General features: G+C 44.3%; 1 protein-coding gene across 2 annotated transcripts in view; it reads left to right on the forward strand.

Annotated features, from left to right (window-relative positions):
• Positions 1-15164, forward strand: part of EPM2A (EPM2A glucan phosphatase, laforin) — a gene marked incomplete at its 5' end in the record, with an annotated part of 1251062 nt that overhangs the window by 455958 nt on the left and 779940 nt on the right. For both annotated transcript variants that reach the window (XM_069606724.1, XM_069606722.1), the window contains 1 exon segment: positions 5833-6007. In XM_069606724.1, the coding sequence (XP_069462825.1) occupies positions 5833-6007 (175 nt within the window).

Here is a 15164-nt window from a genome sequence, read left to right on the forward strand (position 1 = left end):
CTTGCTGCGCACGTGCCCCATAACTCCCTTGCCCAGTCCAAACTCCGCCTTTACAACGGAGGGGGCTCATGAGCATTAACCCCTTGAGCCCCGGGTAACAGATATTACTCTTGCTTTGAACATATCTTTCTAACCCCTTTCATTGGCAAAGAATTTAATTGAAATGACCAATGGGTTAATTGCACGCTTGGATCATGCACCCCTTGCTTTTCTTGTTTATTTTTGAAGGGGCAGTAGATGTCTTAGTATATGGTGGCCTGTGACTCACCTTCTCGAGGACCAACTGTGTCAACAGGAGATTACAGGTCGATTTAAAGATGATTGGGCGACTAATGACACTCCATTGGAAGCGGGGAGGGCGCTGTTATACGTCTAGTGGTGGATGCATTCAAACATTTGAGGCTTTTCAGAAAGATTACCTCATCTAGGAAGATGCAGCAGGGATTAGTTAGACCATGTAGGAGTAGAACATTAAGACATTTTGAAAACGTTATATATTCATATGAATCTCCCAGGGGACTATGTAAGTCAATTCACTGCCTGCTGGTTGCAGCTAAAGAACTTAAAGATAGATAATTATACAACATGATGGGAAGCAGAAAATTGTCTCCCAGGAGAAGGTAATTGCTCGATGGATATCTGGAGAGCCGCTGACAAACATTGACAAGTGTGCATAGCTGCATTATAAAATTACTTAGAGATGATATTAAGCCTCTATCCGATTGTATGCAGTGTCCGGTATGTGTGGGAGGGAATGTGGGTTGCCTCATGGTTTTGCAAATGTAGAAGCATGCCTCTCTTTTGAAAGTCTGAATATATCTTGATCCATTTCTGTTGAAATGTCACTTTTATTTAAATGCTTGCACTTTTTCTGTTAAACATGGTTTGATAAAACAAAACCAGTAGGGGCAGTTATTTTTTCAAATGCAACAAAGCTTAATACGTAATTAACCTGATTGATATTGTGAACCTGGAACTCGGACAGTTGCAGGAGTCAGTGAAGAGGTCCCAGCTGTCTGTCAAGCATTCACTGTGTATTGTCACCCAGACCTTTCTGCACTTGCTTTTCTGGTGCATGAAAGGAAACACTTTAGAGGTCCTCCAGAGGCGTTGCTAGGGGGTGGCTAAGGGGGCTATAGGCCCTGGTCTTTTGGTGTAGCCCCGGATAGAATCTCAGGAGCTACAGCCAAAAGGCTAACTAGCCCCCAGTCCCAACAGTTCCGACATCATAGTAGCCCCGGGTCTTTTCCAGACCTAGCAACACCCCTGAGGTCCTCTCCAACAGCCTCTTCTTAATGGGCCTGTGCCAAAAAAGGTCCTGACAGCAGAGGTTCGTCTTCATAGATTGGCAGCCAATTGAGGGGCAAGACCCCTGATGCACATTCACTAGGTGGCTCAGTTCTGTCCTCTAGTCCAGAACCACAGAACCTTCCACTACTCTTCCCTTGGACCATAGGGCCCACCACCAGTTAAAAGGAGTATGAGAAGGCAGAGACGTATTTTGTTGCACGGGCCTAGAAGAATAATGGAAACAACTTCACTATCATAAGCTGGGTTCTACCTAGAGCGCTGTTTGACCGAGTTGGAGGGCGCTGTTTGAGGGAATTATATGGCAGTTTTACTCCGCCTCCTTATCCCATCTGAAACCTGGGGATGTTGTTCCCAGAGTCCGTGTCACAGAGAGAAAAGATGGCAACAAAATTGACCATCAGCAGCCTTGGAGAGATTGCCTAGTAAGAGTGACGTTGGGAAAGAAGAGCAGCTGTTCAAGTGTTGTATAACTATTGGAATGGTTCCTGTGACTGTAACCACCACTAACAGTGTAATATGCTTTGCTGAGATTTGGCAATGAGCACCATTGTATGAAGATACTTAGCTCAGACTTGCATGCAGGCTCCTCAAAAAACAAACCTCTCCATTCGGCCTTGTGTACTATGAGGGAGACGTATATATTGCAAGGTGTTCACCACTTCCATGGGGAGTGCATCACAAATTGTGTCTGTTGCTCCTTCCCCATAGGAATGCAGCAAAGTTGTGTATGCGCTCTAGGTGTGTGTGCCCTCTTCTCTGTGGGAGAGCACCACACATATGTTACATGTTTACCCTTCCCTTGCCCTACCCTGAGAGAGTATGTCGTACATTGTGTGTGCACCCCTTTCCCTAGGGGAGGATTTTTCCCCTTCCCTACACAAATGCAGCAACAATTGTGTATGTGCCCCTTGCCTTTGAGAGTGAAGCAAACGTGTGTGCTCCCTCATCCCTGTGGAGTGCAGCAGAAATAGCGTGTGTCCCGCCTTCCGTGTCAGAGTGCATCAAAAACGAGGCATATGCGCCGTGATACAATAGGGCGCATGTATTTTTAAAAGATTAAGCGACTGCTCTACTTACCTGTGAGAGTGGCAACAGTTGGTCTTTGTGCCACCTTCCCTTTGGTAGTGCAGCAAATATTGTGTGAATGCCCCACTACCCTATGGAAATCCAGCAAAGAAATCTGTGTGTGCACCGTTCCGTGTGTGAGTGAGGCAAGCATGTTCTATGCACATGTACTGCCAAATTCGTTCTCTGAATTCCCTTCCCTGTGGGAATGCAAAACATATTTGATGTGCACGCCCCTTCCCGTGGGGGTGCAGCAAAAATGCGTAATGTGAGGTACTCCATGTAATTCACTCCGTACAGTGGTATGTCCAGGCAGGGACATTACTCATCAATCCCTGTGCTACATCCTGATCGTAGACATACAAAATGTAGAGGGCTTGTTATTGCTCACTCTGGGGCATCACCACAATTGTTAATCGACCTCACAACCACAGTTGCCTTCAATCACCATAACCACAACCGCAGCATAATGTAATCTTCAGACCTTAAGCTAGCATTATCTCTGACAAAAGTAGCCTCCACCCCAGTGGACTGCCATGGCTAGCATGCCTTCCGCTTAGACAAAGCTCATGCTCTGTCTCAAGTCTGACCATTAGCTGACTTTAAGGTACTGTTCCTGTTGCTTGTGAAAGCACTGAGGTGTTTCCATAGTATACTGTGATATGATGTCTATTCATTTTGATGAATGTTGGTCGTCTGATATGAGGTACAGAGAGACTTCTCCTGGCATCAGAGACAATTGCAACAGCCGCACAAAACAAGTTCCCATTTGCAGGTTAGCACGCGGGCGGGTACAGCTTAGGATTTTGATAGCAACACTAACAAGTGCTACTGGAGAGGGCTGTTTTCCTTTTTGAGCTGGCATACATTATATGCATCCACCACCTGTGCAGCAGTGGGCCTGCTCACACCAGTGGTTGTTCCCCCAGTTCCAGAAATATTGAAGAGCGCAGAACCAGTAAGTTAGTTCCAAAGATGTGCATGTGTGAGAGGTGCACACCCTAAATGGGCTCTCTTGTTCCCGATAATGTTTCACTTAATAAAGGAGGGCTACCAGATACAAGACTTCTTACTGGCTGTGAAGAATTCTGAGCAGCTGTCTGCCCTTAGCAATCTTGCACATGTCCACTGTGGCTTCTCTGTGTGCCATTATACTCTACGGTATCACTACATATTGTCCCCACCAAAAATATTGCCGTATATATGGTTGTCTGGAACGGCCATAGGTGAAATTTTTTGGGGGGATAATTTTGGTTTTTTTTGGGAGCGAGGGTTGTGTGGGTGTTAATATTTCTGCAAAATGATGGCGATATTTTTGTATGGCGATATTTTTGCAGGGGTATTAACACATGAAACCTACTCTCCACAGGCTGGAATGCAGCCGCTTTCCCCTTAATGAGGGTTTCAAGAAAAGATGGCAAAATATATCCAATGTTTTCTTTCATGTGCTTTGTGTTGATCACCATGAATAATGACAATTTTCTCATCAGCTATGCAATGCCTCACACTCCTATGCTTTCACGTTCTTGTACCTTTTTTGTGCAGGTTTATTTACAACAAGTACATCAATGTACCACCTCCAGAAATGATTCCGAGCTATTTCACCTCGCTGTGCAGCACACAAACATTGTGCATGAGTGGCCACTAAGATGGTGTTAAGAAGGCCCCTTCAGAGGCTTGACTGGGACCATAGCTGTAGTCAATACAAAGCAATACAATACATTGAAATAAAACCTCGTTGCCATATTTATTTTTGATTGACTATTTCACATATACATTTCTGGTGATTCATGATGGCTTTAAATTAGAGTTCTTGCATGCCACAGCAAGCATCGTAGTGTCACAATGTGGAGCAGAACATGTGCATAGCATGCAACATGCATTGGACTCTCTAACCTTATGACAGAAATGACTTTGTAGCCATTGCTACCACAAAGCCCAAGGATAGCTACTCAGACGTAATCACTCTGCGACCTCCTGCTTCATTTTATCCCAGATGTCTGCACCTGTGTGGCTCCTGCCATCATAGCCCTGCATGCACAAAGTGGCTTGTTGATGGACGGCATGCTGATGCTGTGATGACCCCTTTTGCTCACTAATCTAGCCAATAGAGAGGAAGGTGACCTAACATGCAGTTACAGCCATGTAGTTATTGCTTTGGCCACTCTTTCACATGTCAATTGTTAAGGGGACTTGCCTACCCTCTGACTGGTCCCTGACATTCTTTCAGCAAGAAGTAGTGAATCATAAGGTATAGCCTTGTGTGGAAAGTAATTATGTCTAGGAATTAGCCAGAGGGCATGTGCACTTACCATTAGCTGCCTAAAAAATGTGCTTCCAACAAAGGAGTATGGCAGAAGGTCTAATGTGTGCATGATCACCAGTTTGGCATTCAGTAACATATACATGGATGGTTATGCTTATATTTCTGACTGCAATCATATGTTTCTCTAGAATTGGGCTGGAGCATTCTTATTTTTCCACCAACACTACAATAGCTATACTTGCTGCTGAGAGTACTTGGGTGTAGCCTTAACACAATGCACACTTCCACCGTGACAGTGTGGGGGCAGAGCCAGCATGTTGCTGAGTGTTTGTGGATTCATTCCTATGGTGCTACTGCTGTGTGTGTTGGTTCCGTTTCTCTGCATGATGTCCCTTTATCTGTCTAAGCATCAATAAGGAACCCAGATCGGTCCTTGGCTTCCCACACGGCACTGTTCTTTGGCCTAGAGTGCAGGTTACAAGGTGCAGCTCTTGACCCTTACCAACACAAATCCTCAAAGAAGAGATGCCCTGTGGGCCAGGGGTAGCAACAATTGGTGCCAATGGCTGCACATAAACAGAATTAGAGGAAAAATGGCAGCGTGCACAATTACAATCAAATCCTGCCCGACATGATAGCACGACATGCAACACGTAAAAGCTCCCTGTCGCCAAATTACTCATTTTGTTTCTTAAATGAGCTCCTGTGGGTTCATATGAATTATATGGTAAAAAGTAATGCAATCATATGTTCGTATTTCTCTATGCAACTCATGTGTCTCTTTAAAGAACCAGAGACTTGGATCTTCTAATATAAATGACTAACCGCAGCGGCTCATAATGTATTTCTATAATTCATGTACATTTGCAAATGGCGGCAAATCAATTCAGAATGCTTTAGCAATGGCATGCCTCTAAGATACAAAATGAGCATGCATAAGAATAGATTTTACATCAGTGGAAGATGGAAGTAGTTGCCGTCAAATGTCAGAAAACTGATGAACGTATGCAACAGGAATAATGTTTGCATTTAAACATTACATGGTGGCTTAAAACTTATTATGTATGACTGTATTACTGGAAATAGTCTGCTGCTATAGGGTTCTAAAAGTGCATAATGATGATGGAGCTGAGCCAAGATTGATTCACACATTTCTTGGCCATCTAATGTGTTGCCACCTTCTTTTGCAGGTAGTGGGCCCCACCACGACCGCTGCAGTGTCTACAACGAAAGCAACTTGGTGGATGGGGTTTACTGCCATCCACTAGGGCACTGGATTGAGACAACTGGCCACACCAATGAGATGAAGCACACCACTGACTTCTACTTCCAGATTGCTGGTCACCAAGCTATGCACTACTCAAGGTAAAGGGAGACAACAACATGGTAGAGGGTTTCCTGTTCCAACATGGCTTTACAATTATTTGCACTGTCCTACCAGCCCTTTACCTCTCTCTGCAGAGCATCAAATGCAGACATTAGCAAGAGACTGTTCTGAGTGCTATAGGCAGGGGTCTCCATAAGCGGCGTACATGCCTATCTTACTCCCTCAGATTAAACCAATACTGCACGCAGAGAATAATTGGGAGTACGAGGTATGCCTGTGTCTGTCTCTTTATGTCACTTGCATTGCTCAGCTGATGCAGATGAGTAACGTGAAAATAGCCTGTATCATTAAAATACTTTTTTTCATTGGTGGGAATTATTATCTACAAGTTGTCTTTAAATGATAAGACAATGCGTATTCTTTTTAAAATTGCAGTATATATTTACTGGTTCCACGTGTTAAAATCGTGGCAAAAATGATTGTGGACACAAAAAGGCTGTGACACCCCTGCACCCCCCGTACCCATTATACCATTTAAGGGAAGCGGGGGACACCCCCGCAACTCCCGCTCCCCTTATATGGTGTAATGGGGTACACCTTTAACGGGTCAAACCACAGCATTTCTGCCACGATTCTTTGTACAGGCGACATTTTTGCCGCAATTTTATCACTACATACCTATTTGGTTCCTATTTACTTGCCTACAAATATTCCAGTTGGGAAGGAGAAGTACATTTTACTCCCTAAAAATCCCTTTTATTCCCAAACCCAAACCACACTCCATTACCGAAGTTGGGAGATAAATGCTCTTACCTCAATTGCTTAGATGGATCCCTGACAATATGAAATAAATATGGTGGTCGCATGCTCTATCTTCATGGGTATGCTGTGCTTCTTTGTGCATTAGTCTTCTCCCCGTTGACAACACATCCATCTCCAATTTGGCACATGAAGAAAATAAATTGGTGTATTTCTGAATGGAAACCTCGAAGGACAATTGGCCTCGTAGAGATAGTAAACTATGCATTTCTCTCCTGTTGAAGGCAGGCCCTGCCAATTCCGGTTGTACGTGGTATACAATGTATGTTGAGGGGGGATACTCGGCAGGATTCATCTATTCCCAATTGTTCTCGTTTCTGTACTCCTACTCCTTCTTCACATCTGTTCAATCTATCTTTCGTAATGCACATTCTACTGAGACTTCTAACGTGTTTTTATCTCCATTCCTTCTGCCCGTAATTGCAAGCTTTACACTATTCCTCTTTGATTACCGATTGATTAATTCTGCCTTTTCCTGTCACTCAGATGCCGACAACTTTCAATTCGTTTTCTCTTTCTAATTTCTCTATTCCTTCATCTTTGTACATCTTTGGGGTCATCTTTACCCTTTGTTTTCTCTTGTTCCCCTCACATCACTAATACTGCACGAATCTGTAATTTCCCTCTTTATAATATTTCAATGTTGCACTTTGGCCTCCACTTTTCTCCCCTTACTACTGTTACTTCATGCCTCACCCCTTTCCGCTGTCCTAAATTCTGCCACTTGTCTTCTTTTTTCTTTATCTACCTGCTCTTCTTCCAGCTCCCTCCTCCTTTCGTTTTCTAATTTTCTTCCTCTGTATTGAGCTTAAATACTGTATTTTGTGCAAAAGGACTTAGGCTACCCCACCTGTCTGGCACTTGTCGGTAGTATTTCCCAACACAAATTAACCGATCATCTGATTTGATCTGTGCATGAATTAGAGATCACCCAAATTGTATTTACAATACAACAATTTTATTTTCTAGCATTTCATTAAAAACCTCTTCAGGCCATTATACATGTGTTACCATGTTCAACCCCAACAGTTCTGGGTGTTTATACAAATTTTTATCATATTAGACATTCATAAAATAACCATTTGCAATTGAGTAGTTGCACAGTGGAAGTTAGTACAGGTGGTGACTTAGAATGTGGTTCTCATAACCAAACATCTGTCTAGTCTGAAATTAAATACCTTCGTGGCCAAGTTCCTCTCTTTTTTCTCTTTTCTCTTTCTGTTCACCTGCTCAATCTCTTCATTCTCAGTCCCTCACTGTATGTCAGTCCCCAAACCCCCTTTTACCCTCTCTTGTTTTCGTAACTTTTTCCTTCTCGCCCCGAAATACTGGAATTATCTACCTCCTAGGCATTCATTCCTTTGCCTCTTTGAATATCTTTCTTTCCTGTCTGAAAGCTCATATTCTCTCCTCTCTTTCTGATAACTAACTGCACTTCTTTCTTCTGCTATTTGTATTTCCTTCACTGCTATTTGTTGTACTGTTTAGTTTGCACATCGCTTTGATGAAAGCACGTTTATAAATTGTAAGGGTGTAGATGAGGGTACAGACACACAGGTACCCTGACTGTTGACATATACTTTTATTGGTTCAGAATAAAAAGGACACCTATCTCTCCCGAACTCTAAGAGGGTTTCCATGCCTCTACTAAGGAACTAAGGAATCTGTCACAATGTCCAAGTAAATGAAAACAAGTCTGTCGTCGTGTATCAAAATTCCTACCTCTATCCCTTACCTGCAACTCAACTAAAAGGATACTGGATCTTCTTGGTCTAAAAGAATAGAGTCCCTTCTTTTGGACACTGGGTTATAGTTCCAGTTGGCAGGTGGGAATTGCCCCTGTGAGAATGACTCTCTTCTACACGTCTCAATTTTCCAGGATACAACACAAAGTTCCAGCTTGAGATGATGTAAAGTTCTCCGTTCAAACTCAAAAGTTCCAACTCAAACATCATTCCTTATTGGCCATAGTTTTCCTCACTACTGCGTTCTTGGAGAATGCCTCCAGGTAGCGTGTACTCAACACCTTTACAGTGCCAGAGGATTGACTCCCTTCCCTGGGCATTCTTCTGCTTGGTTTCATGAACACAACACCAGGGGAGTATGGCTTCCTTCCCCTGATCTCTCCTGACTTCACAGTACACAACACAAGGGGGTATGGCTTCCTTCCCCTGATCTCATTTGCCTTGCAGTTTGACAGTCGTAGGGGAAATTACCCTCTTCCCCAGGTCCTTCTCAGGCTCTTTACCACAGTTCACAAAGGCTGGGGGAATGACTCCCTTCCCCAGGCCTTACCCAGACTCTTTGTCACAGTTCACGAAGGCTAGGGGAATGACTCCTTTCACCATGCTTTTCCCAGGTCATGAATGCTGGGGGAATGACTCGCTTTCTCAGGCCCTTTCCATGTACTTAGTCGCAGTTCATCAAGGTTGGCGAAATGACTCCCTTCCCCTGGTCTTTCTTATATTTTGTAAGGTAGTCCACAATGCGCGGGGATGTCTCCCTTCCCCAGGCCATATCCTTTGGCTTGGCAATCTCCCAATTGTTTTTCAATTTTATGGGTGCGGGCCCCAGACCTGATTTCTTTCTCTCTCTGCTGTGGGCAGACCTGGTTCACTTCCCTGCCAGGCACTGCGAGGAAGATGATTTGAGAGATTCTTCTTCTCTAGGTGTGGGTCCCAGACCTGTCTTTCCTCTTCTCAGGGTTTTAGCTGACCTGCCAGGTACTACCACAAAGAAGATGGCTTAAGAGGCTGCTTGTTATGGGTTATGCATCCCAGACCCACTTTTCTTTAATCTTCCACCCTTCAGGAGTCACACCAACCATCACAGCCAACCAGAGCTCTGCAGTTTGCTTAGCGGCATCCTCAAGTCGTTTGTGGGCTTCTCTGCCTTCCCATGAGGGTCTCTCTTGGCTTCTCCAGGGGCTGCAGCAGCTCTGCAGTGTTCCTCTGTTCTTGGGCTGCACATCTCATGCTGACTGCAAGTACTAGCTTCCTCGTTCATCTGGTTGCCAATTGCTTCTCCTCCTTTGCTGGTCCTTCCACTGCAGACCTTTCAGAGCCACTTCTGCCTGAGCATAAGCATCCCGGTCTCCGCTCTCCTGGCTTCTCTGGTCTGTCTGGCTTTGAATATCCTGGTTCCTTCAGGACAGGTCTGACCACATTGGTTGTCCTTCTCTTTTATTGACAGGTTGTTTCATACCACCTCTGATGCAGCTAGAATGTTCGCTTTAGTTCTGCTGGCCCATCTGCAGGGCTCTGTGCCTCTTCTTCATTTTAGGACCAACTTGGAGATCTTCCAGTGGGTCAATTGGTTTCTCCTTCGTATCAGTACTTATAGGATACTCTTTCCTGATGGAGCCTACACTGTTCCTCATCCCAGTACTTTCTATACTGATAGATCTACAAAAAATATAGGAATATTAGGGATAGTGTTGTTGTCAGAGTAGGAAGGTGTGTCAGGGTAAAGTGGGCTATAGGGATACCATGTTATCCCCAGGCCGTCACTAGTCCCATAGGGGGTTTGCCTCCCCATGAGATCCACTCACTGAGTACCAACTCCATGGGGACTATCGGGTAGCAGCCTCACCTTCCTAGCCTCAGTGGAAGGGGCACCCTGTCACGACCCTCGTCCCAAACCCCCACTGGCAAGCCCATTTGCCAGGTGGGATCAGGACTCGGGTCTCTAGGCCTGGCATCCACTTCAGAAGCCCTCTTAGGGCCAGGCTCATACACCATGAAAGACATGTGTTTTGGGAACTACTTTATTGAGACTGTCGACCAACATGGAGGCATCCACATAGCTTGGTTCCTAAGTACCAAGCTGTGCGGTCTAGTGTTTTGGGTGTGGTGGCCTAGGGACTACTTTACCTGGACTACTTTGTTGAGGCTATTTAAACCACACCCGAGCAAGACAACACGCTTCGCGTTACTTTGCAGTTTGCAACGTGACGCTCCCCGTGTCCAGCATCTTACCTGCAATCCTCATCTTTATCTTCTCGTAGCTCCTGTGAACAGCTTCCTCGAATCCGCAACCCTTCCGGACCGAACGACCTGAAAGAAGAAGGTAGAGACAACATTAAAGAAGGCATTAAAGACATTGCAAATTACAAACTGCTCAAAAGGCTTACCTGGCTGGTCGCCTCTCGGCTGGCATCACTCCAGAAATTCCACACGTGCTGGGAGAACACTGCGACCTACGAGAAAAGAAGGAAAACAGGTTAGCAAAGGCAAGACATCGCAGCACTGCGCATAGCGCTTACTTACCGCATCACAGGACTCATTACGCGCCATCAGTTACCAGCGAGGCTCAACAAAGCCAGTTCGCCATGCTGAAGCTCCGCATATCTAAAGGGAGAAAAGAGACATTATTAAACAAAGAAAGGCATGCAGGAATAACAACAATATGAAAGAACAGCAATAAGACCTACCTGAAAGACATCAAACGGGCCGGCGTCAGTGAAGTCACTGGACCGCACACGTCCATGAACGACAACGCGCCCCTGTGAAGAAGACAGGACGGAGAGCACGCCTAATTCTACCACAAGGTGAGGAGAGGGCCTGAAATCATATGGGGTGAAGGGAGGATATTTACCTCGATCGGCCAGTCTTGAAAACAGCTCTCCTGTGTTTTCAGGCAGAACCTTCCCCGCAGACCACATCTGGGAATCACTGAGAAGTTTACCAGCGAGCAGTCCGGCTGGGTGGCGTCCCCGTGGATACCAGGAGAGCGTAACACTCCCCTAGCGAAGAAATGATGACATCTGGGGACGTGTCACAAAATACAAATAAAATACAAAAACAAAATACACTTGCTGTTTGGAAACTGGAAACAGAAGTCCGCAATCATTCTCATTATGACCATTCTCTCGCGGGGTTCTGTTCTCCAGCCACCTGCTCCAGTCTCTCCATCTCTGTGTCTCATCTCCAGTCTTGCTCCTCCACCCCTCCTATGCATGCCCCTTTGCCTCATGGGGTCCACCACCTTCTTCCACCTCACTACTGTTTTTGCTGCCTCACTGAGATCTTCATGTGAATTGGTTGCATTTGTGTTAGGGCAGAATCAGCGTTGCTGCTGCTGTAACCCTGATGAAACCTAGCAATTCCAACCTGTCGTCGGAGCTAGCTCTAACTTTTCCCAGTTTATCAGAAAGTCAAGATTCCGCAACATAGATATTTCATTCAGTACTTTTTTTAATTGTAGGTCCTTGTCCTGCAACGAGTATCGGGTTGTCAAGAAATACAATCACATTTGTTGTTCCCTCAGCTTGGCTATGACAGGTCTTCGGATCTTTGTGAAGTACTGTGGGCCGTTGAAAGTCCAAAAGGAAAGCTTGTAAATTCCCATGCTTGTCCTGCTCAAGTAACTGTGCTGATGAAATAGGGTGGCATGAACAAACATCTTTGAGGTTCAACCTGACTTGACCCGTCAGCCTCCTAACTGCATAATATCCTTTAGGAGATTTCTTCCACCTTGAAGTGTCTGTACCCTACAAACTCGTTCAGACCCCTCTGAGTTACTAAATGATTGACCTTGCCTTTCCTTCTTGATAAGATAACGTTGCCTAAAATATGCTGTAGTTGTAACTGCCTATTGCTGTTGCATTCTTTCGTGCTAGTTGTTGGATCTCGAAAAACTTGTGAATCCTCCTTCGAAAATCTTATCCGACGATGAGGTATCCCTTGTGTAGGCTATGCAAAAAATTGTAGCTTGAATCATCCTTGTACATCTTGCAGGACCATAGTGTCCCCTGTAATCTTGTGACAATAACCTAGACATGGCGCTAGTCTCCAGCCTAATAGAGGTTGCACGCATGTGTTGCTCACCTGCTGGGGCTGAAAGTAGCCTCTCCACCCCTCTCCATCCTCCTCCTCTGATGCCTCTGTCATGTGAAGGAACTGTGTTGAAGTAGTTGCCATCTCCTCCTTGGGCTATTGGTTGATGAAGGCCTCCGCTGGGTCCTGCCTTGTCCAGTCCTATCAAAAACCATGACATTGTATGCTCACTTAATAAATGTGTGGGTCTTGTCTAAGGAGATATATGTGCTCCCTACAAACCTCTGCTTCTCTTGTGCATCAGTGTCTGCGAGGTCTGCAAGTTATAGTCTATCTTCTGGGATAGACAAACTGGTTGTTGTCTAGCATGAAGAAAATATTCATACACACATTTTAAATGAAACATTATATTGGCCTTTTGAAGAGTAATACAAACTACCTCTGTCTATACTTAAGTATTTTGATAGCATAGCAGGTTAAAGCACACCCTTTGGGGAACTGTCATTGATATGAAAGCCTGGGAAGGTTCAACCTCATGGGGTTTCTCAAAAAGTGGATCCCATTCCCAACCCTATGCATGCAAACATCCCTTTGAAAAACAAACACTCGATTTTCTGAAGAGGGCAAATACATTGGAGAAATTAGGTATAGACATATAAATGCATAGATGAAATACAATTTTACTTTGTGGATTCATTTGGGAATTGTTATGAATTTGAAACGAATTTGCACTGTTTATTTTTAATTGTGTAGAAGGTGAATTGATTGATAGAAGAAATCTTTTGTTTTGCTGTTTTCTGCTCCATCCTTTTTTTAAGTATATGTATTATATTGTTTGGAAGAATATTGTAAAACTGATTCAGTTCAGTTATATCAATAAAAAAAAAATGGGTATTATTCAATTATACCAATTAAGCATAGGGGCTTTAGGTTTTCTCCTATATACTTTAGCATCATTTATGGCAAAGCAGGGTACACAATTGCTGGGATGTGGGAGATATTTAACGCCTGCTTCAAGCCCTGTTGAGCTTGGTTATTGTGACAACAAAATGTTTTACTCTCTCTTAAACTGTTGCTTACTGCAAAATCGTATGTTATTTCTGAAATTATTCGCTTCGCTGTTTCTATTTTTCTTACTGAAATAAAGCACAATCAATCATCGATCAGCTACCGGGAGCTACTTTTGGTTGCCCATTGCCAATTGATGTGATGCAAACTTTCCAATGTGACATTACGTTTTTGTATTTGGGAATGTCTATTAGGAAGCATTAGAGACATCCAGAAGACATTTAAAGAAGCATCATGGATTGCCTATAATGGACATACGGTTAAAGTGTGCATCTCAGGCAGAAGTCAGATGTGCGGTGCGTGGGGTACTCACTCCGGGTTCCCCAGCAGTAGCTCCTGCCTACTAGGTGATGCCCAACATCCAGGAGCTCGTTTTAGCTCCTGCTCATGAAATCTTTATTTCGACCCCTGCAAAAGGTGCAGCACATGGTACTAATAATATTGGTGAACACCTTATAGGATTTCAGTACCATGTTGCAGGAGCCTTTGGAGTGCAGGGCTTATCTGAAGGATTTTGTGCCTACACAAGTGGTGAACTGTTATAGTGAACTGGAAGCACAGGTTCTCCCGCATAAACTTAAAGAAAAAGGCTACCAGTCAGACTAAATGAAAGGCTGATAAAACATCCCGCAACAGGGAAGATATTTTGGAATACCAATGGCAAACCTCCACACACGATCGAATGTTAACACATTCAAGAACATGACATATAAGATTAATAGCATCATTTAGAATCATTCAGAGATTATGGAAAAGGATCCTGGACAACTGTCAAAACCCATTTTTGCATTCAAAGGAAGCAAACACACCAGTGATAGGTTAGCACGCACAATATACAGCTAATGACAATCATGAGACAAAATGCATTCACTGAAATATGGGACCTGCCACGTGTCAATGGATACCATGTATATTCCCTCTGTAAATGTATAGACATCAAAGAGTAAGCCTGGGTCTCACCCACATGTGGAAGCAATTTAAATTAACAACCTGAAATACCCTAAGGGTGGTGTGTTTCATCTCTGCCCTTGAACCAAATTCATCAGCGGGAAAATTACCAGCCAGATTAAGACCTGGTTTACAGATCCTTTCAGCTGCATACCAACACATACTTTGCAGCCCCAATGACTGATAGCGTTGCTCCTCACTGTATCAAGGGGCTGGGGGTTAGCAACGATATCGCCATCTCCATGTGCCTGATTTCAGCCCTTTATGCCTGGCGATGAACCAGTGCTTTTCTGTATTCCTCTGGCTGTCACTAGGGACTCAGCCACATTGCACCAGCAGATCCAGTGTCCTCATCCAACTCATCCCCGCTATTCTGGGGGTATGTTGCAAATGCGTGAGTACAGTTTGGTGACTGTCCAGTGCTGCTTGGTAAATCGACCATTTGAGTCATAGATTTTTCCTGGGTCACCATGGCCGGTAAGAGTGGGGAGTGAGTAGCTGAGGAGCTCCGCTTCTGTGTGGGTGGAAATACAATTCTAATCTTAACAAACATAGGAGTTCATCAGATACAGGCAGTTGCATT

The sequence above is a fragment of the Ambystoma mexicanum genome, chromosome 4p (assembly GCF_040938575.1).
Source record: "Ambystoma mexicanum isolate Mex_15411 chromosome 4p, UKY_AmexF1_1, whole genome shotgun sequence".
NCBI classification, from domain to species: Eukaryota; Metazoa; Chordata; class Amphibia; order Caudata; family Ambystomatidae; genus Ambystoma; species Ambystoma mexicanum.